Below are 27,987 nucleotides of genomic sequence, written 5' to 3'. Positions count from 1 at the left end.
GATAGCGTTCAACAAGTCCAGATTATTTTCCGTTCAGTTTCCGTTCATTTCAGCCTCAGCAACTGTACAATCACACTGCTGGGTATCAATTCGGTACTCAAAAAGGATTCTCAGCATAAGCTGTAAGCAGTCATATGATATAAAAGAAGCTGCCCCCAAGACAAGTGACACAGCAGTTGGATTTTTGAAAGCTGAGGCCACTTTCACTAAGAAAGATTCCTTGCTTACTTCATTTTAGACTTTAAAATAAACAAAAGCTCTAGCATTTTAAAAGGTTAGACATTTTTTACTCCCACTGTTCCTTAATAAAACACCATTTGTGTGGGAAAACAGCTTAGCGCATACTTTAAAAACAGGCAAATCATTAATTGATCCAACATGTTGGCAGTTTTAGAGAAATTTACTGGACAAGCACAAGCGACGCATCTGAAGTTTTGAAACAGCCCGAGCTTTACTTTAAGGGTGCGAAAGTATGCCAAGTTCCTACTATGTTATACTGCCTAGTAAATAATCTGTCATACTTAAAGTAGCAAGAAGTATTATCTGAACAGCTACTAAACCACATGCAGGTTATAAAGCACAGTTTTAAGAAGCTCAAGAGGTTAGGAGTTCCTTGTCTTACAAAACCAATGGAAAATACTAAAGAAAATCTTCCACCGATCTCATCAAAGAAATAAGAACATGCCCAAATAAACAGTTAATCTCTTAAGGAGGCGGCATGCAAGGGGTTCCTTCCAAAAGCACTGCTTTTGCATCAGCAGTATTGTAGCGTTAGTCAGGCAACAAATTGTTTTTCAGCACATCCGTGCTAGCTACTTTACTGACAGACTTTAAAATGTCATTAGAATAAGAGCCTGTTTTGCAGCCTTTCTGCGTTTCAATTTACCCCCAACTCTGCTAAGATTCAACTGGCATGAAGCAGCTGGGCATGATTAGTTACTGGATGCAAACCAAAATGAAATTTCACAATAGGTGGCATTTTAGTCCTTACAGAGCAGGCTGTTGGTATAAAAGAGCAGTGACCCCTGGCACAAAACACCATCCCTAAATATAAATCCGGTGATCTGTTTTTAAATCTATGCTATTTCAGCTCAAATGCTGTTACAAAAACAGTGGGTTTGTTTGTGGACATAACCAGAGGTTTGTGTTGTTTCTGAGAACTGGATTTCTGCTGCGTTAGTTGAGGAGCACACGTTGGGACCCAAGTACCTGTGTGCTGGCACTGTGAGCACCCCATCAGAGGGTTCACCCGGCGAGTGAAGCCCCCCGAATCCTGGACAAAACGTCCCATGTTCTCACCAAATCAAATACTTGGCTTTCCTGCCTGATCCCATGCCTTTTATGCTATCACAGGTGAGACAGTGGACATCGTGCCCCTACTTTATTGCACCTCCTGATACGCGCACATCACAAACACCACCCATCTCCTCTTGAGCAGGTCTCGCTCCCACAGGGCACCTGCCAGAGGACCCAACAAATAACGGGAGCCCCGTGGTGGGCTCGGGGTCCCATCTGTCCCTCCGATCAACCCAAACTTCGCATCTCCCAAACTTTTTGCCCCTAGAGCACTGCCGGCAGCACACCCATCGCTTGCCATGGGCACCCACCGCCCGGCGAGGCCTGCAGCCCTGCGTGCCGCCATCCGGGAGGTGCGAGGCCACCTTCCCTCCGGCTGGGGCAAAGCGGGGCGCCCAGCGGGGAGCAGGGCGTCTCACCTGCGTAGGGCATGGTGATGGTCTCGTTGGCGTTGCTGGAGCCCACGTTGTAGATGACGACGGCCGAGGCGTTCTGGGCGGCGGCGTGGCGGATCTTGTCCTTGTAGGTGCAGTTGCCCCGCGGGATGAGGGCCACCCAGCTCTTGCCCGGCGCCGGGGCGTTGAAGCGGGTGCCGGGGTCGCAGGCGTAGCGGTCGGCGGGCGAGGCGGAGAGGGCCACCTGCCCGCGGGCGTCCTGCTTGGGCGACTGGTCGCCGTAGCGCCCGCACTCGCTCTTCTCGCTGCGGAGCTCGGCGCTGCCGCCCGCCGGGTCGGCGTAGGTGATGTTGACGAAGGCCGTGTACCACTCCTCCTTCTCGGCCACGGTGAAGTCCAGGCACAGCAGATGCACGAAACAAAAGGACAGCAGCCATGTTGAGAGAGCCAGGCTGCGGCACGCTTGGATCACAGACATTGCCATCTTCATCTGCCGGCCCCCCCACCCGCCCCCCCGCAGCCGGCCGGCCCGCCCCCGCTGCCTGCGCCGTGTGTGTGTGTGTGTGTGTGTGTGTGCGCGGGTGTGTGTGTGCGTGTGCCCCGAGCGGGGCGGTGCTGCTCCCGCCGGGCGCCGTGCGGGGGAGGGCGGGGGGCCCTCCCTCCCCTCCGCAGCCCGCTGCCTAATTCATAGCGGGGCCGTTTGATTTCCTCGGGCTGGCCCCGGACGCGGCGGCGCCGCCCCCCCTCCTTCCCTCCCCGCTTCCTCCCGCCGCCCTGCCCGCACCACGCGGCCGCCTCCCCCCGCTGCGGGCAGGAGAGGAGCGGAGCGATGCTGTGGCGGCGGTGGGGGAGCGGAGGGTTTCCACCCGGCGCCGGGCCCGGCCCCCCGGGGAACGGGGCGCCGGGGGCCGAGGAGCGGCCCGGTGGCGGCGGCGCGGCAGCGGCACCTGGCGGGGGCCGGGCGCAGCGCGGCCGCTGGGGACGGGGCCAACGCACGGCGGCGGGGTCTGGGGGGGGGGAGCGCGGGCCCCCGAGGAGGCGGCGGTCGGGGCGCCTCGCCGTTAGGCCGGCCTGCCTCTGGGTCTTCCTTCGGGCCTGGCCTGGGTTGGGTTTGGCTTTTTGACTGCTGTACGACCGGGCAAACCAATTAGAAATCTTGCTGCCTCTGTTGCCCAAACGTCTGTCCGCTTTCCTGGCCACCGGCAGCACGGAGGGGTAGGTGGTCTAGGGCCAGAGCTAGATTCCTCATAAAAACAGGTCTGTGAAACATCTTAAGAATAGTGCTGTTGCTCTTGCAAACATGAACGTTGTAATGTACAGCTGTAGTCCCGAGCAGCAAAAGCCAGCAGGGAAAAATCCACACAGGGATAGTCACTTGTGTCTCTTCCAAAGTTACGTATATTTAAACGCATGTGTACAGGTTTTAAAGTACAGACAGAGTAACTTCCTATACAGCTGTGAATGTCACTGTCAAGCACGTTTACCAAAATCAGGTGAGCTCTGGCATGAGCACAACGTCTAAAGCAAAAGCTTCCAAAAATGACAAAGCAGCTCTCTGGAAACGCTCAGACTCAACAGACACAGGCAGAAAAGAATAGCCTAATCCTAGCTCAGTGAAAGCCCAGATTTGTGTATTTTAACATATAAAACACCCAAAAAGAGTTTTGGCCAAGACTTTCATACCAAGATAAAACAAGGTCAGATAGCAACTGACTCTGTCCATCTTAGTGCAAGTGAGCAGCAAAAATTCTGCTTTTCCATAAGTATGTTCAGTAACAGAAGGACATCTCACAAGATTAACACATATTGCCTATTTTAGCCACCTTGTTTTTAAAATGTGATGCTAAAAATGGCATACTCTTTGGCTGAGATGAGATGCATAAGTATCTCACTAGTGGCAATATTTTCCCGTTTCCAGTTGATATTCATAGCTGCCATTGATCTAAGCTGTCTTCTGTCAACAGCCTTAACCATGTTTTACACACACATGCTGCTTTGAATAGTTTTTTTTTTTTTTTTTTTAAACTTTGGGGAAATAAAGTGATTTTCTGAGGAAGAGTTACAAATATGGGAAAAAAATAGAGAAATGTATATGGAAGTATAGTGGGTTACCAAAAAGCTGCAAATCTACCAGGAATCAAGAGGACAATTTTGCTTGAAAGCCCATTCCTAGAGAAGTGAAGTCAGCAATTAAGATGAAAAACTTACCATGTAAAACTAATGTTGAGAAAGGAAAGTAGAGGGCAATCAACATTAATTAAAAAGTGTTGAGATTTTATAGAGGCAGCAAAATCCAGCAGGGAAAAATCCATGTCTGGCAGGGCTAGGGGCAATAAAGCATTTGTGTATTTGGAAGAGTAAGAAGTATTATTAGAAGAGAAGGCAGAAGAGGTATAAATGGGTGATAAATATTTCAGTTTTATATCTGGAAAGAAAAGGAGAATGTATTTCTCAGATCATTGACTCATAAAATAGAGATTAAGAAGCAACTCCTAAGAACATACAAAAACCAGCCAACCCAGAAAACTGGTACAAATGAATCCCAAAAGAGTGGGCTGGGGGTGGAGAAAATACCCAGCTCTCTGACACTACTTGAAGTAAATCTTGTCATAACAGGAAAATCTTGAAAGATTGACTGCTCAGTTTCCTGAAAAGATCCAGAAAACCAAATTATGGTGGCCACTTAGTTACAGACTGGTCAGTCTGGTGTTAACAAACCCCAACGAAAAGACAATAGAAAAAAAATCAGTTGTGTAGATGCCAGACAGTGTATATTTGTTTGTTTTAAGGGATGTAAGAAAACATGATTTATGTTTTTGAGAGGAAATTATCTGTGTGGTTAGTAAAGTTACACAGCCATGGTCATAACAGATTTTTGAAAGGTGTGTTATATAACGACACATGGCATTCTCATTACATATGTAACACATGAAGAACCAGGTAAGATGAGCTTAGTTGAAGTATAACTCAATGCAAAAATATGAATGAAACCACCACCCTCTCAGGAGCAGAATGGTATGTATGTATGTTATCCTGCACACAAAGGCAGAGTGGGAAGGAATTGTGCTATACTCCTAAGGAAAGGAAAGAAAGGGCCCGAAGAGGATGCAGCGATCCTCAGATGTTCCAGAGGAGTAACAAGTAGGAGTAGAGAAGCAATTTTCTCTCTGCATGAAGCATCACCGAGACAGATACTAGAAGCTGCCCAGTCTTGGTATCTGCATTTTTCAAAGGATATTGAAATACCGGAGAAGGTTAAGAAAGGAAACCTAAAAATGATTTTAAATAATTCCTCTCCGGGGAGAGATTTCAGGTGCCCAATCTATTCAGCCTTTCAAGAAAAGAGGCAATATGATCACATTATGGAAGTACCATCACAGGGATATAACAGCAGGTACTAACATGCTCTTTAAGCTAGGGGATAAAGGCATAACAAGAACCCAAATTTTAAACTAGACAATGCAACTTACAGCAAAGGTCACCGATTAAAGTGGTTGTCCATTGGAGAAAACTGAAGTGAACCTGCCCTGGGAAGTGAAACACAAGTTCATGTCAAACAAAAGATACCTCTGGTAAGTATACTTGATTGAAGTATAAGTATGAAATTCTTCACAGTGACTCTATAATCTAGTGGTTGCTTCTCACCTTAAAATGAATGAAAACAACAGACTATTTAATTAGTTTTGTTGCCAAAAGCCAAAGTACAATTAACTAGGTTAACCTGTTGATTTCCAGTCACCCATACAGCCGACGATGGTCCTTCCCTATTTTTTGTTTCTGTTCATAGGAACATCTGAGGTTCTCCCTTTGCTTTGCTCCTCAGAGAGCCAGTCTGGCCCAACACAACAACACCATACTTTGAATAAACATCCAAGCAGCCGTAACGTTTCCTCTTAGTCCCCTATGACTTTTGGCACCACCTTACCCTAGTCTATGCTCTCTCCTTCAGGAGAACAAACAAAAAACAAAACAAAACAAACACAAACCCTGTGACTTTTGTTCCCCCCGGCCTCTGCAGACACATACAAGGCACTCATCCAGCAGCATCACACATCACCTTGCCTGGATTACAGTGAAAAGCACAATCTCTATGTTTATGCACTATTGAAAAACATTTTACAGGATCTGTAACACTTTTTTTTTTTTTTTTTTTAAGCTCAGGATTTGTAGATATTTCAAGGAATCACCACTTGACTGAAATACTGACACTAAGCTGCTCACCTCTGCCTGAGCCTTCCTTCTGAATGGGCCCAACTAATTTGGAATTTAGCAATGTGTGATTAGCTGCTTTTCTGTGTGCTCTCCACGCCTTGGTTACAGTGAATTACATTTGCTGTGTTGTTAGATATCTTTCTATCTTGTTTGGTTCCTCTGATGTTCTTCCAGTTTCCTATGAATAATCTGGACAGTTCTTGCAATGTTATTTCTATTATTTTTTCACATGTATGTAAGGGTATCAATTGTATGCAGAAGGGCAGAGAGAAAGGATTGTTTCCAGGAGAACTCCAGATTCATGACATACAGAACACAGAAGATGGATTTAGGTAACAGCTGATTACGAGTAAATGACAAACTGAAATTCACTATATGACTACCTCTATTATGTACCAAAATAAATACATTGTTAATTTACCTTTTCACAAGGTAAAATTCATTACTTTATACCTCTTTTTGGTTTAAAAGTTTACTTGTTACGTTTACATTGTGCTAGACTGTGTCTGTTACGCACAAAAATTTTGAGCTGTCAGCTAGAAATTGCTTCTGTTAAAGGAGAGGAATCTCCTCCAGGCTGTTACGCTGTCGCCCCTCTGTTAGGGGATCCCATGGAGTTTTGTGGACCTCTGTCTGAGCCTGTTTGGACAATCATTGTCAAGAGTTAAAATGGTGAAGGTTTAAAGTAAGGTTAGGTTGTCTAAATTCTGACGAAGTAGGGATTTACCTGGAATTTCAGCATCTTAATGCAGAAGAATGACTGGGCTATACCTGAGATAGCATTGCCAGCTATTTTTAAAAGCGTGCTGGCACCTAAATTAGGTGTTTTGGCTCCCTTTATCATTAATGGCAAGCATCTTCAGCAAGCAATTCAGAGCATGCAAATGTGGTGTCTTATTGAATACAGAACCTAGGTGCACCCAAATGTTGACGATTCTGTGTTGATCTGGACACAGGCAAAAGCAAACCCACAGAAAATAGACACTGCAGGGTAGGTGGGAAGGCCCATCAGGGGGGCAGCTCTGTTCCCCCTGCATTCAACACAGTGAGCCCTCACAGGGGTAGGACCCCAACAGGTGTGGGCTCAGAGAGACTTGGGGTTAGAGCTAACTCCCAGGCAGCCTGAAGGCGTTTTGATGCTGATGGACAGCTGGAAGAGTTGACTGAAATATGATCTCTACAGGTGCTCAGGAAAATGAGGGCTTTCTCCTTCCCTAGCTATGAAACTGAAATTGATTCTTGCTTACAGCTGGAGAAGAACAGAAGAGATGTTAACACTGGGAAGCCACACAAAGGGTAAAGTGATACCTTCGCGTCACCCATTTGCTGCTAATACTATACTTTGCATTACAGAAAACAACACATTTGTTCATTAAGAGAGTTAATTGAGCAATACATCTTTTCATGACCTAATTAACACTGTTAATACTCCATCCATCTTCCGATTCATATGCTAATAGCTATATTGCTTGTCACAGAATTCTGCCTCATATTTGAATACTCCTTCATTCTTCTGCAAAATCGTTTTAATTACTATACTAGCTACTGTAGTTCTGGTTTCATTTACTTAGGTCAATTTAATATTTTTCATAACATTCTGATGCTCTAAAGAAATATTCAAAGTAAAGCTCCAGAGGGGGGGGAAAAAAAAAAAGTATTCCAGACAGATAAACTCACTGCTGCTATAGGAAAGGTTTAGTAGAATTTATAGGGAAGGTGACATTTTCATTTAAAAATTATGAAAAGTGTTGAAGGGAGCTTTATCTTGTTTGATCCTTATTAAGTTTTCATAGTGAGATGGTGCTCCTTGTGTCCCAGAGGCAAAATTGCCATGTCTTATCATATTTGTTTAGCATCTGCTTTTGTTATAGATATTTTTTGTAAAGTACAAGAACCCAGGAGATTGCTGCTGATGAACACCATTCTGCCTGTTCCTTCTTCAGTTATAGCCTCTTAAAAATAAAAAACATTTGAAAGAAACATGTCTCTTTTGTGCCATTTCTTTCTCTTCCATGATAGCTCACTCAGCTCCCTTAAACTTTCAGTATTTTTCTTGTTTATCATTAATTTAATGCACAGGCTTACTCAGCCCTCAGACAAAATACTGTCTTTTCCTTTACAATGTGAAAATATCAAAAGGTTAGCTTTCTTCATCTACTAGGTTATTTTCCTTGCTCTCCTTGAAAGGGAGTCATTTCAGCAAATCACTCAGAGAAAAAGTGAACTGACATAACCCAGCCCCAGCTTTGCAGAGTAGCCCAGGTGTTAGCACTGGGCTGGGATTTCCTGCCATCCCAAACTGGCTGGTTACTCCTGCACTACACCAGAAACCTCTTGATTTCAAGTGTTCGTACTACTGCTCCTTTTCTTCTAAAAAGCTACTGTTATTAAGCTTACCACCTTCCATAGCCCTCCAGCATAGGCAGATGGGCCCGGACTGCACTAGATCCATGTACCTTCATCTTCTTTCTTGAATAGTCAGCCACGTTGACTGGAGGCAGCCTTTAGCTTGTCTGGGGATAAGGATCACATTTTTATCTGCATCTGTGCTAACTGCTCTAGCGCTGACAGGTGCACAGAGAGTGAAATGCAGTCCTGCAGAGGCAGAATTTCTTCACACACACAAATTCAGGCTCCAAAATGGTGCCAGTTCCTAGTGTTTTAATAATCTTCCAGGGGAAATAATGCAAAGAACCTATAAGAAGGTGTAATTTATAATACAGATTCTTTCCAAAAAAATCCTCCCAAAAAATCAGACTGGAAATGTATTAGCCAAAACTGTGTAAAGAGCAGAATTTGCTGTAGAAGATGCATAGAAATGTGTGATTAGAGATTATCTGTGCCTCTGAATATCTGAATGAAGAGAGTCATTCTAAGTGTTAATTAGGTGGCTCATAACTTGCACTGTATAATGATAAATCTTGGAAGTACAAGTTGCCAGCTATATGCCATCCTCTAACGACTAAAAGAAATACTCAGTTCAGTCTCTGTGCAGGAAAACACTGATCTTGCCTACTGTGGACAGCATATATTAAATATTAAGGCATTTTGCAATTAATAGCAGATTTCTGCTTAACGTTTTAGAAACTTTCACAAACATTTCAGTGAATGTGCTGCAGAAGAAGTAATATGTACTCAAACAGTCAAAGTTATTCTCACAGACATCTTGCTCCTTTGGCAATCTGCAGTGAAGAGCGTGCAGAGCTACAGCACGCAACGTTCATCTCAGCAAGGCCACACCACAAGCTCTGGGTGGCATAGTCACAGTGAAAGATTCTTCTAGTAAGAGGCTCAGCTTTTGAAAGGACACTTCTAAAATTTTTCTACCTTTGCTGAAATGAAGCTTTTAATTGCCAGCACTGAGGGGACAGGCTACACGTGCACATCCTAGCTATGACTCAGAGATCGCTCTTACAAGCGACACTTCTTTTAGGTTTACATTTCCATAAAGTTAGCCCACTTAGACCAAAAGTTGAGCGTACCCAGTGACATCGAGTAGTTACTGTTTGTTAAGACTCCCACCTACAAACCTCTGAATGGAATAATGAAGAATAGATATACCCAGTATAACTGTGGGAATGTTTATGTCATAGTTCAGACATACGCAGACATTCCCAATCTCACTTGAAAGCAAGGTGGCACACATCTGGATTAATTGGGCATGTTTCCATACTAACACACCTCGCTGCTGAACTTATAGAGAGCATTTACACAATGCCACACAGGTCACTGCTAGGGGAAGAAGAAAAGATTTTTTGAGCAAATAGAGCAAAGAAAAAGATTTTTAGAGCAAATATAGATATTTGGCTAAATCGAAGATAGTAATATGCTGTGCTGAAAAAGATGCGTGGGGTTACTAATGGCGTTTTTTTCAAGAGTGAGTCCTGGGATTGATCATCTTTAATATTATCACTAATGGCTGTGGTGCATACAAACAAAATAGGAAAATGCTAATGAAATTCATGGATGACATAAAATAAGATGACATTGGTGATAAAGTCATGTGTGGAACACAGAATAATTATATTGATTGTACAGAGAGAAAAATGCGATGAAATTCAATAATGTGTAATGCCAGGTCATGAATTTACAGACTAAAAGTACATATTTCTGGTCTTAAATGGAAGCTCGGTGGTTGGAATACTGGTTCATTAGGACAGCAATGTCACAAAGACTCCACTAAAAAAAAAACAAAAAACTCAAATGTCTTAAAGGCCTTAAAATGCATTAGGAGACAGTCTGAGCAGTGACGGGGGGATACAAATCTCCTCACACGTGGCCCTCTCAAAAGCTTACCTGATGTCACCCGTGCAGGTCTGCCTAAGAGGAATTGCAGTTGGAAAAGATGCATAAAAGGGTGACTAGGAAAGCAAGGGAATGAAAAATTGTTTTCGAAAGGAAGTTTAAAACTTCACAGCAAGGGGAAGACTGAAGGGACTATAGTTGCTCTCTGATAGTACATCCAGAGGGCTAAACACAGCGGAGGGAGAACAGCCTGTAAATTGATCATATATAAATGAATACAAAAAAAAAAAGGAAGAAAATTTCTAATTACCTTTACTAAATACTAATCCTATACTAACTCTATTTACTAATTACTAAATCTATAACAGTGGAATTATTAAATGATTGCATGCAATAGCAGGGTTTGCTCTAGATGATCCAGGACTTTTGACTCTGACTATATCCAAACTTAATTCAAAAGTTGACAAGATTTTTTTTTCTTTTTTTTTTTTTTTTTTTTTTTCCCTAAAAGCAGCCTAAATAATACTGGAAGACACCAGATGGTGCTGTCACAGTTTTATACATGCAGTATGCCCAGACTTTCATCTTTACAGGTTATGGCCGAAATGCTGTGTAGCTGTGTCACATTTAGTATATTTTACTACGTTCCTGCATATGCCATTAACGTTTGCTGCTCAAATCTGCAGGTAAACAGGTTCTTAGAAGTGTTCAGAGGAAGCATTTTCAAATGTAGATATTAAAATCCTTCTTGAAATGGTATTTTTGTCACTGGCTTGAATGAAAGTTGAGCTGAATCCTAAGGATGCCAAACACATGAAAAGGATGAAAGCCTGGAATTTTGCCATCTTTTCTCATTTTCTTTCTAGTTTTTCTTTAAATTCAGTGGAAGTTATTCCTTACCTAGATTGTGAGTTGAGATGCAGCCCGTGAATGCTTTGAGCACACAGTTAAAGAAAAAAGTACATATAGATGTTATTTAAAATTTGATAGAGCTGAGGTGGGTTTTATTAATTTCAGGCTACCACCACTTCTCATCCCCTTTGTACTTTAGATATTTTTCCTCCTATAAGACTGGTCTTTAAAAACTGAGTGTTCTGAATTCAACACTCATAGTTCAGACATTTCATTTAGAGTTTAGATAATAGCCCTAGCCATTGTATCATGTCCTCTTATCTCATACATTTATAGGCTGTTTATCACTACAATTAGAATGACAGAGAAGTGGTCCACGTAGGGTAAGAACTGATGAATGATTTATAAGTACTTTTAGCAAAGAAGTAGTTCAAGGAAGTTTGCTCATCAAGTTCTAGTTCTTTCTTTTTTTTTAATATAAAATTGAGCACAACAGTTTGAAATTATACTGCCTGTTTTGTGACACAATTTAAACTCAAATTGCTCAAATCCCCTTATTACATTGCACCTTTATTTGGCATATGCCTTAGTCAATATCTGGTCTAAAAGCTTCTTTTTGCAGAGAGACTAAAAGTTTTGTTGTCATACAAGTCAATGTAATGGTTCGTTATAACATCGTCTTGGGAGAATAAAAGGCTTTTCTGGAGTCAGTATGGGTTTGTTTGTTTTTGTTGCAGACTGCAAAGTCTAATTAGGATTCCTGTAAGAGGGTCCATTATGATCACCTAATCTGCTTTTCTACAACACTAATGATATCGTTAACCTTTTGAATTGTTAATATTGTTTTTAATATTAAATATCATTCCTAGGTCCATGTTTTATAAGCCATTAAAAAATAAAAACAAATTTTCAACTTTTTAGCACTTCACAAATTTGCATTGGAGTTCTACCCCATTATACTTCTAAAACTTTGAAAAATATTTTTTGGTCTTCAAAGTAGTTTTGTAGGCATTCATTAGTTCACTCCAAAGCTCCCCATGAACATAGGCAAATATTACTTCAGTTACAAATCATTTTCCTCTTACTATCCAATCTATCAATAAAAATTAGCAAAATGTTTCAATAGGTGGTAAGGCTGTTCTGCTGAGGTTGTAGCTGACAAAAACATATATGAATGCAAAATACACATTTACAGAAGAACCCTAGTCCTTTCATAGGCACAGCCTTATTCTATTTTCTTTACCTTGAATGCTTTTGTCCTAAACAGAGTGTTTCGTTTAGTAATTGATTGGAACTACCAGTTGGTGAGTCTGACACACATAAGCCAAACAACAGAACAATTTTTCTCCCCAAATGCCTGTTTGCTTCCAAATGGTCTGGAGAGATCTAGGAGAAATATTTTATTATATTCATCTGATAGCAAGATTTTCACAGTCCAGGTTATAGAAACTCAGCTATTAGAAAATCATCCTTTAGACAAGTTTTTGAAAGACAAAAGGCTGAAATGATTTGTCAAGTAGCCCCCAACCCTTCAGCCTGTAAGGACCTCCAAATTCCTCAGAGAAAGCAGAGAGACCTTCTCTCCAGCCTGAGGCAGGAGAAACCTCACAGCCTCTCCTCAACTCTCAGGAGCAAAGGAAAGCAAAGCAAGTCCATGGCCAAGAAAAATTACTTTACACTCTTAAGAGTGGTAGAAGACTGTATGCCTGGTGATCTGTGTGTAATTTTCCATAGAGGTAGCTATACTTGTGAGTTTTCTGCCAGTGTTCTACCATTTGTTTAGTTATTTTCTTTTTATTCCAATCTCTTAGGATCAGGAGGTTCATGTGGCAGTATTTACGTTACTGAAAGGTCATCTGGATGTGTCCTCTCTGAGCAGGAATCACCTTTATATCCCCTCTATTTTTTAAAGCAGAAGGAAAAGTCTAACAACACGAAAATGCTTCACTTCCTCTGTAGATATATTTAACACTTCCAGGGCAATTACGTGGTACCTGGTAGCTAGCCAATCCCTCTGTACAAGGAAGCATTTGATAGACATCCTCAGAGCTAATCTATGGCTGCAGGTCAGCCCCCTGAAGAACTGACTGTTCACAGAAGTTGTTTCAGGCTGCTTTACCTGGTCCCAGAGATTTGACCAATATCTGTTTGCTCACAACATTTTAAAGTAAGCTGGGAGCTTACAAGAACTAACCACAGAACAGCATTTCTCTGCCTTTCTGAACTGGAGGGCTACTGACCCCTGGGAGGAAAAAGAAAAAGAAAGAAACAAACAAGAGAGGAAACTCCATCATTTGTGCTCTATGTCTGTTGAGCACCTGAAAGTCAGGACAATGGACAAGTGCCCGGCCTTGACATGGGTTAGGAATAGACTGTGACCACACTTTCATGTAACCACTGCTTCATCCCTCGTTGACTGTATAGTAATGTGCATGTGTCGTTGTTTTACAAATTCATTTTTCTTGCAGACCTTCTGGTGTCCTGTGTACCCTAATTAGGCCTGGACAGCAGGCTGGGTAATACCGCTAGATCATTGTGCCCACTAGACATGGAAATACAGCCACGAGGGTAGGTGGAAAATAAACATATGGTGTGCTGCAATGCTATAGATAGTACCAACATTTCCATATTATCTGAGAAGTATCTGTGCTGACTTAATGCACAGCAGAGTGATTTGTACAGAAAGAAGACGTGGTTTTAGTTTGTTTGTTTGTTTGTTTTGTTGTTGTTTTGTTTTGTTTTTCCCTTTGGTGTTCATTTTTTTCTGATACTCAACCTAGTGGTTTATTCAAGGGACCTTGGAAATGGATGCATTTTAGCAGCCATACAGTCTATGTGGAACACCATCCCACTTGTGAATGGTAACACACTGGAAGATGCAAAAAGCCCTACTATAAGACAATGTGAGGGTGACTTTTCCTGTCTTTGTTGCCTCTGGTTTATATTATACTGCCTTCCATATGGGAAGGCTTAAATCTTCAAGCCCAAGATCTTTGTTTTGTGCTAGCATCAGCCACCAGAAAGAGGTGTCTTGAAATACCTCACAGTCCACTCTGTGTTTTGCAATACCCACAGTTACAGTGACATCTCATGGTAATGAAGTCTGGATGTGTGCTTCTAACCAAGAGTTTCTTCCCAAGATTATTGAGAGGTTTAGATGTGCTCCTTTACCGATATACTGAGATTAGAATTTTTTGCTATTAGAATTTTTCTGCCTAGCAGAGGCAGAAAGGAATTCTAGCTATGATTTTGATACTATACAAAAGTTTCCTTCCTGAAACCCACTGAGAGTTTAAACCACAATTCTGACTTCCAGTTGAACACAATTTCAACTTAAATAATACAAGCTTTTTATATGATTAAAGATGATTTTGTAACTCTAAGGGAACATTCTAACCATGAAGTTTTGTTAAAAATGCTAGCCAGTGTGAATTAGATTATTTACAAGAGAGTATTTTAGAAATACATTTTTCACCAACCAACTAATGCAGAATGTTTAGTCCCTGTACTTCAGTCGGCATAGACAGTGAAAATACGGCACTTTTCTGTAGACTAACACAGTGTCACAATTTTTGGGTTGCACAAATTCAGTAAAAATTCGAACTCCTTCATATGCAGGACAAATGTGAAGTTTAACCATGCGACCACAAGAGGTCATCGTTGCTCCATGAGAACAGTTTTTGAGCAGTCTAGGATGAAAAACATTGTTTGTACACGTGCATTTGATTTACTCGATGCTTAAAGGAGTGAAAGAGCTAAACACAACACCGAGATTATTTTGTCTTTTTTTTTTTTCAAAAAGAAAAGATGGTAAAATCACAGCACACACCCTTCTTTAAGACCTTTTGACCACTGTCCTTTGTCCCATTCTCAACTTAAAAACAAACAATACCAATAAAAATAATAATAATAATAATAAACAGGTAAAATATTACAGAAGTGTTTCTCTCTACTTTGTTATTGGATACAAGCCTGTGTCACTAGCATAAGGATGCAGAAAAGTTTGAAAACTGTTTTATAATCGGAACCCTGCACAGATTCTCTTACCCTGATTACATCTAAATCTTGCCAATTACATTTTGCATAACATTTTGAAAGTTATAGACTTTCTTACCCACACCTGCACCTAAAAATTCTTATCTAGGCACACACCTCATGTCATAACAGGAGCCTTGCCCATTTCATGTCTTTACAGGAGCTTCCTTTTGTCTTGTCCTGGCAAATGCAATCTTGCCACATTTAGGTCAGTTTAGAGAACTGTTACAAGAAGGATCATCATCTTATCTTGTCCCTTTCTCCCCTTTTTTCTTATATCCCTCTGCCAGGTCTCCCTTCCTGGTTACACCAAACTGTACAACTTCTCCTTGAGGGGCATCTCAGGTTCGCCTCTGCAGCATCCTCAGCCACCTTGCCACCCCTCTGCCCATGCTGCCAGCCTGTGCTGTCCACTCGGTCTCCAAAAGGCACTGACATGCTTTTTTTCCACCTGCTTCACGCAGAAGAGTGTATCACTTTGTTTTTACTCAAAAGCCTCCTTAAACCCGATGGTAGGTATTAAAATTGCAAAATATCCAACTTGACGTAGTAAGGCAACCAATATGCTCTGGCCACTGCCAGTTCTTACCACATTCTTTCCCACTCCTTCTCGTAAGGTCACATGTATCCAGCTGCAAGCTCTTTTAAAGGGAACCATCTTCCATACTGTTATGATCCCTCCTGCAGCAGGGTCCAACTCCATTCTAAGGGCTCCTATGCAATGAAATCAAATAGGCATGGATTAAGTGTCTGAGTTATGAGGGAAATGGCTTGTATAACTTATTTATCGTGGAGACATGGTAAGTCTGGGAATGGGTCTGAATGTCAGCAAAGTCCATCTGGGACCTACATGGCTCCAGAGCATGCTTCCAAATCCAGTCATGATAGAGACAACATCAAATTCACTGAAACCAACATCAAACTCCCATTCATTTTCAGTAAAGCTGGGATTTTATCCTCAGCAAGGTAGGCAGTTCAGAATCACATCAGCACAAAGAAATTGTTGTAGTGGCCATAGTCTCATCTGGTGATATCACCATGGAAACCTCATCACAGATCAAAGCTAAGAATCCAGTACCATTCAATTAGCACCAGTGTCATGCTACTCTCATGAGCAGCTAGGAAAATTTACAGGTTATTGAAACACTAAAAGCTTGCAGCACAGATGCCCTGAAAGGGAAGAAAGCTACTTCATTAGTTTCATGGATATATTTCTACATGCAAAGTTTCTAAGTATAGAGTGCATTTGTTGTTGTACTTTAAGATGATTTTTAAATAAAGAATTCCCAAATTAATATTTATTTCTGATTTTATCCATAATAGCCCACAATTTTTCCAACTAGTATTGCTCTCAACTAACATTTGAGAAATAGAGATTCAAATTGAAAAAGAATTATGTCGGAGAAATATACGTACTGCTGATGATATACATTTAAGTTGCAATGCAGACAAAATGTGTTAGATATTTTGAATGCTTTTATACAATTAATATATAAGTACAGTATTTTTGGATTTCATTTGAAATCTGCAATGCAGTGACTAGCTCTATCAAACAGATGACTTTCTCCTCATTTAGAGTGTTGGCTATTTTTCACACTGTGATTCATAGTCTAATGTTCACGTACTCTGAATACTCTGACTACATTACTAGACCTAATGAAATATATTTTTGTTACATCAAGAGGACTACGATAAAAAGTATAGCATCTATAATTTTCTAACTTTTTAGAGCTACTTCTTGTAGTGTAACAAAAACAGCTCCAATTGTTTACATCTGAATTGTATTTCACATGAAAACTTCAACATACTTTGAACAGGCAAAATTCTCTCAATTCTTATATGTAATATTAGCTTTAACGTAAGGTTTCATATCTTTCACTTACCATCAAATGAACACTGTCTGCTAAGTAGTATTCATATCACAGATATTGTTAATTAATGCTGGAGTATTACAAAGCTACACTAGCTTTCTTAACTCTGCTAAATCAGTTATTTTATGCCCAAATGACTCCCACACAGCTCTGCAATCAGTAGTGAATCCAGGCCCTTGTAGGTAGTTCAAAGTTCATTATCATTCACTTCATGATATGAGGACAAGTTTGTTTGCTCGAGATGACAGGAGATTGCACACCTCACCCTCTTCTCTCACACAGTTCCTCCTTAGGGAAGCACCCACGCACCCACCATATTCTGTGGCCTTCCTTCTCTCTCACCCACAGACCTGCTTTTGCTCAGTTTTGTTGAACGAGTTACTGCTTCAAAGCAAACAAATAATAATATGACATATTTAGCAACTGGAATTTCTTGCATAGGAAGAATTGCCATTTTACTTTTTCTCCTGTTTGCAGGAATCATCTCTGAGATCAGCATGGAAGGCATGAAAAGCTGCAAGGCAAACACAGCTAAGAGCTGGAAATGCAGAAAATCGACAAGTCTCACAGAGCAACAAGTGACTGGTGATTTCCAGGGCCACTGCAATGCTGTAACTCTGTGGGCTGAGAGGAGGTGGGAGGGCCACCCTTAGGCCATGCAAGCAACCTTGCCCACTCGTTCCGGCCAAGGGCTGGAGCAAGGTTATACCACCATGGACCCACAGCCAGAAGCAGAGACTGAGCTAATGTCCAAGTCCCACGAGCTCAGGACAGAAGCCGGGATGCCAGCCGACAGCATGGTACAGCCACCACAAGCTCAAGCCGCTGCCTAGCCAGAGGAGGCCCCGCAGGAGGAAAGACTCCCGGGTGCCAGCCACTGCAGGGACACCCCCAGATGACACCCCTGGGCTGGCTGAGAGGTTTTGCTCATCAGTCAACCGCCAACAAGCCTCAGCTAGGGAAAACCTCACAGCCCTGTCAGTCAGCAAGGATGGTATCTTTCAGTCAATAACAAACAAAAGCTTTTGAGTGCTGCTGATGCGCATTAGGCTATAGGAGGTGACATCTTCTGTCAGAGGATGGAAGTGGAAGGCCTGTTTCAGTAAGATTCCCAAAATGGAAGGAAAAAAAAATGTTGTAACCCATTTCCAAGCTGGGTAATTGTATTTCATGTTTATCTGCATATATCTCTGCATCCTTATTTTCCAAGGATGCCTGTAGTATTCCCACACGCTATTTGTTAGCCGCAACTGCGTCACAAGAGAGAGAGCTGCACGACAGAGATAGGGTAGCAAACTCTCTCCTGATAGTATTTGACTAGCTTTCAATAACTGCTTTGTTCTTAGATGGGCTGTATTACATAGAGTTCTCTGTAAGCCTCTAATGTACTTTGCTACACAGCAAGGATAAAATATCAGCAATAAGAAAATGACTCCAAACTTTACATCAGCTTCACCTCTGATGCAAACAATGCCACCTGCCAGCCCCAAAACGTGTGGATGAGATCAGCACCAGGCTGAAAAGCAACTGTTGAAGTTGAATCCAAGGAAGTCTGATGTAATGGCAGACTGAGATTACTGAAAAGAAAGAATTTATCATTTCTTTAACTTTCAGGACCACCTCCCAGTGCTCTTTAAGTGGCTACCTAATTATTAATGGGAAAAAAAAAAGAGCATCATTCTCTAATGAGTGCTGCTTCAAAAACTGTGCCTTGCCTTCTTGGGGTGAAACTCAGACTCACTCCTTACCTTTGTGACACCCGTGGTGAAAGAAACAGCATTTTAGCAAAGCTCTGGTAAGCTCCCAGCAGAGGTCCAGGTACTCAGAGCTCAGCCTGATGCAAGCACACTGCTCAAGCGGGGACTGCAGAGCTCTGCGTCCCCTTGTGAAAGCCCCCCATGGGAAAGGCCTGTGACAGAAAGGACCCTGCACCTAGCAGGTTCTGCTGACTTTGTACTGTTCCTGTATCGTGATAATTTGTGTTTCAAGATCACTACACCAAGCTTTAGGACATTCATGTCTTCCTAGCTGAATTTCTGAGGAAAGCTCTCAAGTGTCTTAATTCTTTGTATTTTATTCACTCCCGAATGCCTCTCTACTCATCTGCAGAATGGCCCACTCACTTCATGCCAGACCATTACAGGTGGGAGTGATCACATCCAAGAAAAGGAGAAGAAAGGACAGACCTGCATGTGAGGGGACAGTGACACAAATGAACCCCTGAGTCCCGGTAGGATGCAGGGGCAGACCCTAGGAACATCTTGCTGGAAGTGCCAGACTCGGCAGGGCTGCATGAAAATGCAGCTAGGTGGAGCGTAATGTTAACACATGCTCAACGAGTGAACTCTCACCCTTGTATTCTCCCAGTGCCTTCAGCAAATATTTGCAGGCTGTCACTCATATCTTACACGTACTGTCCTCATTGCCAAGCGCCTCCAATCCCCACCCCAGCAGCGGCTGAACGTTACAGCCAGTGCCCGATGCAGTGCGAAGCTAGTTAAGTCCACCAGTGGCCACAGAGACACTTGCTGAGCTTCAGAGCACCCACAATAGGGATATGTGCGCAGGACTCCGAGTGCATCGCTTCTACCTTTCACACAGCTGATCCCATTTTTGTGTCATGTTTTTAAGGATCTTAATTAGGGGTCTCTTTGGTCTTCCTGGGAACTTTAAAAGACCTGTGAGAAGCTGTTGGGACACTGAATTTACTTCAGTCCCTGAAGTCTCATGAATAAATTCAGCGAGCTATGTTTTTTTGATAATCCAGTTATTTGATAGCCTTAATTAAACCTTTTTAGAATGACTGCAGGCTCTGGATGTTATTTATTCATATTGAAGCACAGAAACAGTCACTCACGCGTAGAGATCCTCAGCGACTCACAAAATGACGTGTTTACTTATGCATAGCAATCCTCAGGAACTCACACACTGCCACACTCCTGCCCGGACACACTCGGTAACATGCACAGCGACAGGCTGGCCCAGAGCACTTATTTTAGAAATCCTCAAGGGCTCCCACAAGGGCCTCCTCTTCCTCAGAGCTGAAAGCAAGACTCCCCAGTGGCTCCAGCCCATGCTGCCAAACACACTCACCCACCTCCTTCTCTTAGCCCAGCCTTTTCTCACCACTGTGGCATTTCCCCGTTGAGGGTTTCCTGAGGTCACTAATGCTCTTACAAAAGATCTCATTTTCACTACCTTCACATTTTAACGTCTCAGTGCCAAGGAGCTGCTATTCTGCTTTTTGATTTTTATTCTGTTTTGGTTTATATGGAAATTTTACATTAAACAAACATTACATGACAGTCAGAGGGATGAGAGGGCTCAGGGGATTGGTAATGGGCTGTGAAGCCTTTCCTTTCTAGGCCAGTGCTCCAATTTATTCTAGGCTGTTTTAGCTGGATTTAATATTGGAAAAAAGGTGTGCTCACTTAAACGGTCTGAGTTCTCTGAAACTAATTAGATTTAAAATGAACTGACCAGTAACAAAAATACCACTATGCAAATAAATTTCACCAAGCAGCCACTTGAAAAAAAAACAAAACAAACAAACAAACAAAAAAACCACCAAACAGAAAGAACATTTTACTTCAGCCGGCTAATGATACAAATGGAAGTGGTCTAGAAACATACTGACTGCCAGGGGCAACTCATCCATCTTCCAGCCCGAATCTGTTACACAACTAGCTTTTGTGGTATGCCTGGAAGGTCTTCAAGCTGGAGTGGGTCAGACCAAGAGAAGCTGGCAGTGACCAAAAGTTATTGCTATCTAACTTCACTCGCTCGTCATCAGGCAAACAGCAAACTCAGCCCAAAGGCCCCATTCCTTGTAGACAAATATTTAACTTCACATAAAACACAGAACCACATCTCGGCTGAAGATGGCATCATCATTTGGTACTTGCCCAGATTCCCAGGCTGGCCAGTGGCATGAGAGTAGCAAGAGGGATAATAAAACAACAACCCCTCAGACACCCTGATGATACTTCCACTGCCCCGTCAGACATGCACTCAGCGCAAGGAATGCACAGGTACAATGAGTTAGAGGGAATTTCCTTTTGTCAAAAAGAACAATAACCTAGGAGAAACTGGTAAAGAAAATAGATGCCAATCCAAGATGTTATTTTCAGAAACCGCTTGTTTTTCTTTATAGTCCTTCTGTAGTTTTACCTCAGGTACATCACTGTTGCCGTTTTCCACCAGTGTTTTCAATAATACATAAATACAGTAAAATACTTGAGACAAACCCTTCAATTCCCCCTTATGCTCCATCAAACAGGCTTTGTGATGAATTGTAGCATGATGCTGTTGAAAACACTGGGTGCAATTCTGTCCTTTATCTATAATGCTTTTCAAAAACACAGCAAAGAAAAATAAGAAAGGACCTTGTTAAGTTTATGAAAGCAATTATAGGAGCTCCCTATCATATCAGGGAATTGAACTGGTGATGCAAAGGGTCTCTTTCAGTCCCATAAATCAACAGCTAAACCACCCGTGTTGTATACCATAAAGCGAACAATCAGTCCTTCAGTTTTCATTAGCTGAATATATTCAGTATTTAATTCAGCCAGTGCTCAGTACCACTGATATTAGACTCATCTAAATGGAGCTATAATTAGACAGCAAAACTATTCAGTTCATATTTGCATAAGTTTTCTACAACTGAACGCTGCTGAACGAGGAAAAGGCACAATTAAAGGAGAAAGACTGCCATCTGGTAGGAAGTGACATGAGAGGGGAACATGTCATGCAGCTTGATAACTGAGGAAAAACGTGGAACAGCTGAAATGCTGATTTTTTTTACCACCAGTATTTCAGAAATATGGCAACAAATGGCAAAAAAATACTCTGCCTCATCTAGGCCATAGTCAAACTGCCCTTGAAGTCAGCAGGATCCTCCTATTCAGTGGACACTGGGTCCTTGCAAGGAGAATTGTTAAGCCTGGGAAAAGGCTGCCCAAGGCGGTTGTACAATCTCCACCCTTAACAACATTTAAGACTCAGCAAGACAAGGCCTGGCCAGCCTTATTTGATGTGGAAATTTTCAGCAGGACAGTTGAGTGGGTGACTTCCAGAGGTCCTTTCCAATCTTATTTCATCTATTATTCTAATAACATCCATTCTAAACGAGAAGAGAGTTTCTTGTCATCAACGTGTGAGGCTAGAGCACAGGTTTTCTAACGCTTAACCACCATCACTCCGAGCAATTTTTTTCCATACACCAGTTATAACTTCCCATGCTGCAGCTTGTGACCACTGCCTCACAGCTTACCCTTGAGAAGAGTCTGTCTTATCTACAAATTCTCTTTAGATCCTTGAAGACAGCAATTAGATATTTTCAGCCTTCCCTTCCCCAGATTAAACAACCTCCAATGTCTTCATACATCACACTCTACAGCCCTTGAATCTTGACACTCTCCCATTGTTGTTCTGTCTCTTGTACTGTGTGGTCCCAGGCTGTAAAGTTTCATACCCATTTGTTCTCGTGACAGAACAGGCTCTTTGCTCCCTCCCCCTTACTTGGGGCATTTATCGATTGATTACAAGCCACCCTACCCCATTTTGACCTTGCATTTTGCAAGGTACAGGACATTTTTTTAGCCTCCTCTCATGTGACAGGCTTCTTAACTGCCTGATCGCCTTGGCAAAGGTTCCTTCCACTTGTCCATATGAATTCTTTTTCTTGAACAAGGATAAATGGATATCAGCTGGTACACACACATAGTGGGACTTACGGGAGGCCTACAGAATCTTGAGCCCCTCTTTCTTCTCTGCTTCAGCATCCAACAGTGCAACACATCCTTTTAACTTATCTGGTATGACTGCAGCTGCCCAGCCTCCATTTTAGATCAGGGCTGAACAACGGTACTTAACAGTACCAGATATTATAGAAAATGTCTTCTGAGATCTTTTTAATACCATTAACTCTTCCCTAGGTCTGCTGGAAACACCACCTTCAGCACACCCTAGGACCTTACCTTCTTTGGCACCAGCAGCCAGTAGGCACCCTGGACAGGCTTCATAGGCCCTAGCTTTAGCAGTCTGAACAGAGCCATCATCCCATCCTGAGAGAAATAACTGACCTCCTTCAGGTGCCCATCTCTCTGTTGATTAGCGGGAGAGCCTGGGCAACAAGCTCAGACTGGCGAGCTCATCATTAGACAGCTGAAGCTAGGTGAATTAATCTCATATCCTGTGACCAATTAAAACATTCACATCTTTCATTTTGCTCTGTCACTTCCATCTTACAAGCCTCCAGCACTGCAACAGAAATTCTTGTCATTAGTCATCCAGCCTGACCTTGATTTTTTATTTCACTTCTCCCATTTCTGTCACACAGGTGCTGTTTATTTCTAACAGGTATCTCCCTCCTCTTCTTCACTCCCAAAGCCTCCTAGAATCATATATGCAGAAAATTCATCATCGTGTGCCAGCCTTTTGATGGGGTCAGATGGAAGAGGAGCAAGATTATTTATGGCGTTACAATCTCATCACAGAGAAACAATACTAATAACTTGCCACCAGCCAAGTTCATATTCCATCACAAATGATTATTGCTTACCCCTTTTGTTAGAAAATGGGTAACTGATTAGTATTGCACTATTCCCTGACCCCAATGTTAATTAACCTATGACAATTAACATATGATACCACATTAAATGCTTTACAGAAATCCCAGCAAGTTAAGCTTTACTTCATTGCTTTCATATTAAAAAAAGAAAAAAAAAAAAAGGAAAAAAGAAACCAACAAACTACCATGACAAAATGCTGCTCAGTTCTTTGTTGAAGTGATCTGAGAAATGTGAAAGTGTGCAACTTGACTATCATAGGAAAGATTAATAGATTTTAATAAAGTGACAGCTGAGTGGGCTCCCTGAACAAGGACTCTAATCATTTAACAGCAAAGTCTTTGTCTTTTCTCTCCTGTTTTTTTTTTTTCTTCCTTTTTTCTCCCCACTAAATTTCACATTTGACCAGACAAAATAACCGTTTAGAAAACTTCTTGGGAAATAATTTTGCAGGGGTAAGATTAATGATTATAAGCATCAGGTACAATGGAAGGGGCAGGGGAGTGGAACACACACAAAAAAATCTTTCCTGCACCCGAATCAAGAAGGCCTGTTTTAAAATATTGTATTTGAACATGCCAATTCATTCTACATCAGTAAAAAATTTTGCCTAAAGCTCTTTTATTTGTTTCCTTTTCCTTTATATAGTTAAATCAGCATGGATACATATCTACAGACAAAACTATCTTAAATCAAACAAATATTGACATGACTTTTAAGGTCAGTTGCTGTGAGGCCAGGCTTTAAAAACAAATTAAATTTGATGTATGCTGTTTCAAAGGTCAGTTAGAAAGGTATAGGCTGCACCCATTTTGCAATGCAACCCCCAGGGAGGCAAACATATTGAATACTGCAAGGAGACATTGTGATAATGAAGATAATTAAGGTAATAGGTAGGTAGGTAATAGGGGCTTAATTAGATCACAACAAGCATGTTATTTACAGGCAAAAGAAATCACAGTGCATTAAAGTAAAAGTAAATTACAACAATTCAGGTCAGTATTTATTTCAAGTCGATAGTTAACACGCATTATTGTATCTTTAAAGGAACTGAAATATTACAGCAAAATGCAGTAAAAATCTTTCATTCTCACCAAGCCACAGTCCAGTGTCATTGCATACAAAGGCCCTATCTCTCCCAGAATATCGTTGCTCTGATACAGGCTGTACAAACACTTCATTTCCTGATTTTCCTCACTGATCTCAATAACTTTCAATAGTAGAAGCGAGACGGCAGGAACCCTTTGTTATTACCTGAGTAGCTTACAGAATAAATAAATGTCCATCCCCAAAACCAACTCTCACTGGAGAGACACAAGTTCTATGAGATGAGCAGACGAAGGAGTGAGAAGGGCAGTTCTGAAGACAGTACACCATCACCACGTTGCAATAGCGCTACCCAGTTTTGTCCCTGCAAAAGCAACTCCCACCTTCCCCCAGACAACAGTTCCCAACACTTTTTTTCGTTTTGCTGAATTATTCCAGTTTGAAATTTGTGATTTTACTGCCTAAAAACCATCAGTCTGACCAACAGTCAGTATGTAAACCACATTTTGCTCTGCCCTGCCAGACCCTGAAAAGGTGAATGAAAAAGGGAGTGAGACAGGAAGAGATTGTCTAAAATCTGGCTGTTCTGCACTCTGGACAGAAATTTTTCTTGCAGGTATTCTGATTTGCTAGCATCCTGTGGCCTTTTATATAGGGTAAACTATCTTTTTGAGATGCATGGCACTGTAGTAGAGTAAAACAGGAGTGAAAAACAATGGGTGCTGCCGGGACACCTTTAACATGTGAGTACCAACCAGGACCAGCTGTGCTGCCCCTGCATCATTTAGTTTACCACAGTGACTTCCTCTGCACATTTTCACTAGCTTTTACTCTGCAGGTAGCACAGCTTAGGGTTAAGGAAGTCACCACTGCTTGTGTTGTCCCGCAAGCTCTTAACTGCAGAAATACCTGTGTCAGGCAATGCAGGGAGGCCCTCACAGAGTCTTGTCCTATTTTCTCAGCTAGACAGGCAGTGGCTGCTAACTGATGGACGACAAGGTAATCTACATATTTTGATTCTCTGTAGGATAACAGGGAATGAAGATGTTCAGTTCAGAGAGATGCACACACTCCTTCTGTGGCTGCTCTCACAGCAGTCACTGAAAACATCTTTTAATAGGGGGGTGACTCTCACTACTTTCTGCACATATATTTGAAAAAAAAAAAAAAAGTCTGCAATAATCTCACATATTATTTCATTACATGCATGTTCCCCAGAGAGTAGTCCAGTATTGCTAATGGAAATTGCGTGAGCTCTAAATGGGCTATCCTCGTCTCATTTTCTCTTATTCACTTGTATTACAGCCCTGGGCCACTTTTACCTGTTCTGAAAATAAGATGTTTTACCATTCAGGATTGAAGTGACCGACTCCTGCCATCTAGAGGGTGGTTCGTGAAACATAAGCAAGGCAGATACAGTTTCCCAGGATAAAATAAAGCTACTTGAAAACCACTTACATGAGACTAACATAGAAATCTTAGTGGCAGCATACCTCCCTGTTATGTTTCCTTTTTTTTTTTTCCTAGCTTTTTCCCTCTTTTTCATTCATATGTTTGCTTATGTAAAAAATGCACGTTCAAATGGAAGGACAATTGTAATTTCCATGGATGTATCTGCAAGTCCTTTCTTCAGCAGCTCCACTCATTCATGAAAGTGGATTAGCAGCCTAGAATAGTTATTCTAAAAGAGATTAAAACTTTGTCTGCCCCCCCCTCCCCCCCAATGCTTTATCAGTTATTCTCACTGTGTTCTTGCATCCATGGCTGCTTAAAACAAACTGGAATGGTCACAACCAGAATGAAAGTATACTAATGATTCATGGCATTCATTAAGAAAAATGAGGGCATTCATTAGAAAACTGAGAATGACATGAAAAGCTTTAAGGTCTTACGAAAGATCACATTTTCTACTTAAGGTGTTAGTTAAATAGTATGTAGCCATGGTTACTGACAGTAATTAAAAATTATTTCTCCACACACTTTCTTATAATGAGAAACGTCCAGTTAAGCGATCATCATGAATTTTTATCTTAAACAATAACACATTTTTCTGTGCATCCCAATAACCTGGTGTGAAGGTCACATCTTGAAGGAAAAGCAAGACAAGCACGTAAATTGTTACGAGATACAACCCTGAACTCCCAAAAGTTACGAGAATCTCGATGGAAAGACAGTGGTGCCCGTTGAATACCTGTCTCCCTCTTTAAGCCAAGATCACACACCTAACTAGCAGCCAACTTCCAGTAAGAAATGCATGACCAAGCGCAGTGTGGAGCAATACAACTAACCCACCTGAATGGATGATCAAAGAACACTAGAAATACAACAGTGCCCTAAGACTAATATGTATGAAATATATATCATACGCTTCTCATCCTAGGCAAAAGACTATAAATGAATTATATTGCAACGTAACTGCTCTCTGATCCTTCCACTCGTCTTTATTTAAATAACTATCAGATACATTGTCTAATTATTTCCACAAGGGATTTCTAGGCAAAATGCACAAGAACAATAAATATGCATGTAGGAAGAACTTACAATATTAAAAGGAATCAAAGACATCCTTGGTCCTTTCTGTTTCTGCTTGTGTCGTATACAGTTTACAATGAGGAGTTAAGCAAAGCCTCACTGTACATAAAAAGAAAGGGGAGCAGGAAGCCCACAGAGCCATCCTCATCCCAAACTTTGTACCCTTCTCACCTCAGGCAGATATCTTCCAGGCGCTCCAGCCAAAGCAAGCTCCAGAGCTGGCCGTGGTGGCAGAAGTCAAGCAGGCACCAGAAGGTCACAGGCCTCCAGGCGGCTCAGTGAGGACAGGAGTGGAAAATGCTGAGAAACAGACCTGGATCCAGACCCCAAAGGCAGGTTGGTCTGCGGCAAGGGCTTTGGTGGTAATGGGAGCAATCGCTTCCCTGCTTGCTGTGTTGTATGCCTACTGTTAAGATTAGAGAAGACGTTATTTTGGAAAAATACGGAGCTACTGATAAAAGTTTTCAGAGAGACCTTTTCAGGTGCCAACCTTAATGGGTTACAGTCACAACTAGTTGTTGCAATTAGTGCATCCTAACAGCTGGTCTTTCCTCAGTGAAGGCGTGAGGGCAATTGCCATGAAAGCACACAGGGATTAGGGGTGGAATGACCACCGAACACTGTCATCCACACAAATGCTTTGTAAGAACTTTTTCAGTGAGGACAAAGCTGCAGTTACACCAGGAGCACATCCTCAGTGAGGGGAAAGCCGCAGTAACGCCAAGGGAACGTTCTCAGTGAGGAGAAAGATTACTTTAAATAGGATCAGCAAAAAAAGTAACCCTCTTTTAAGAGGTGGGTTTTTTTTTCCCTCATTTCAGGACACAAACACTCATGTGGAGGCAGCAGCTTTTTGTGTGCATGTGCGTGTGTCCGAGAAGACGCAAGCGGACAAAAGCGGCGTTACACGGCCCACCGCGGCCCCTTCTCCCC

At 41.9% G+C, this 27,987-nt stretch overlaps 1 protein-coding gene and 1 long non-coding RNA gene across 5 annotated transcripts in view; both read right to left on the bottom strand.

Annotated features, from left to right (window-relative positions):
* RNF150 (ring finger protein 150) overlaps nucleotides 1–2,543 on the bottom strand; it is a 120,395-nt gene extending 117,852 nt beyond the window's left edge. Inside the window, exon 1 of one of the 3 annotated variants that reach the window (XM_040554795.1) lies at nucleotides 1,716–2,543. In XM_040554795.1, the coding sequence (XP_040410729.1) occupies nucleotides 1,716–2,181 (466 nt within the window). In that variant the 5' untranslated portion in view covers nucleotides 2,182–2,543. The remainder of the gene's footprint in view (nucleotides 1–1,715) is intronic. The other 2 variants (XM_040554796.1, XM_040554794.1) reach the window with 2 other exon arrangements.
* Nucleotides 2,544–2,745: 202 nt separating this feature from the next.
* LOC121069084 lies at nucleotides 2,746–27,897 on the bottom strand. Of its 2 annotated transcripts, none has more exons than XR_005819241.1 (3): nucleotides 27,226–27,897; nucleotides 15,625–15,749; nucleotides 2,746–5,336 (listed from the first exon to the last, which is right to left on the bottom strand). It is a non-coding gene; the product is annotated as an uncharacterized LOC121069084 (long non-coding RNA). The 2 variants fall into 2 exon arrangements; XR_005819242.1 differs by lacking the exon at nucleotides 2,746–5,336 and adding an exon at nucleotides 9,452–9,635.
* Between the last annotated feature and the right edge of the window lie 90 nt (nucleotides 27,898–27,987).

Source organism: Cygnus olor, chromosome 4 (genome assembly GCF_009769625.2).
Source record: "Cygnus olor isolate bCygOlo1 chromosome 4, bCygOlo1.pri.v2, whole genome shotgun sequence".
NCBI classification, from domain to species: domain Eukaryota; kingdom Metazoa; phylum Chordata; class Aves; order Anseriformes; family Anatidae; genus Cygnus; species Cygnus olor.
This window is presented reverse-complemented; position numbering and strand designations above follow the sequence as displayed.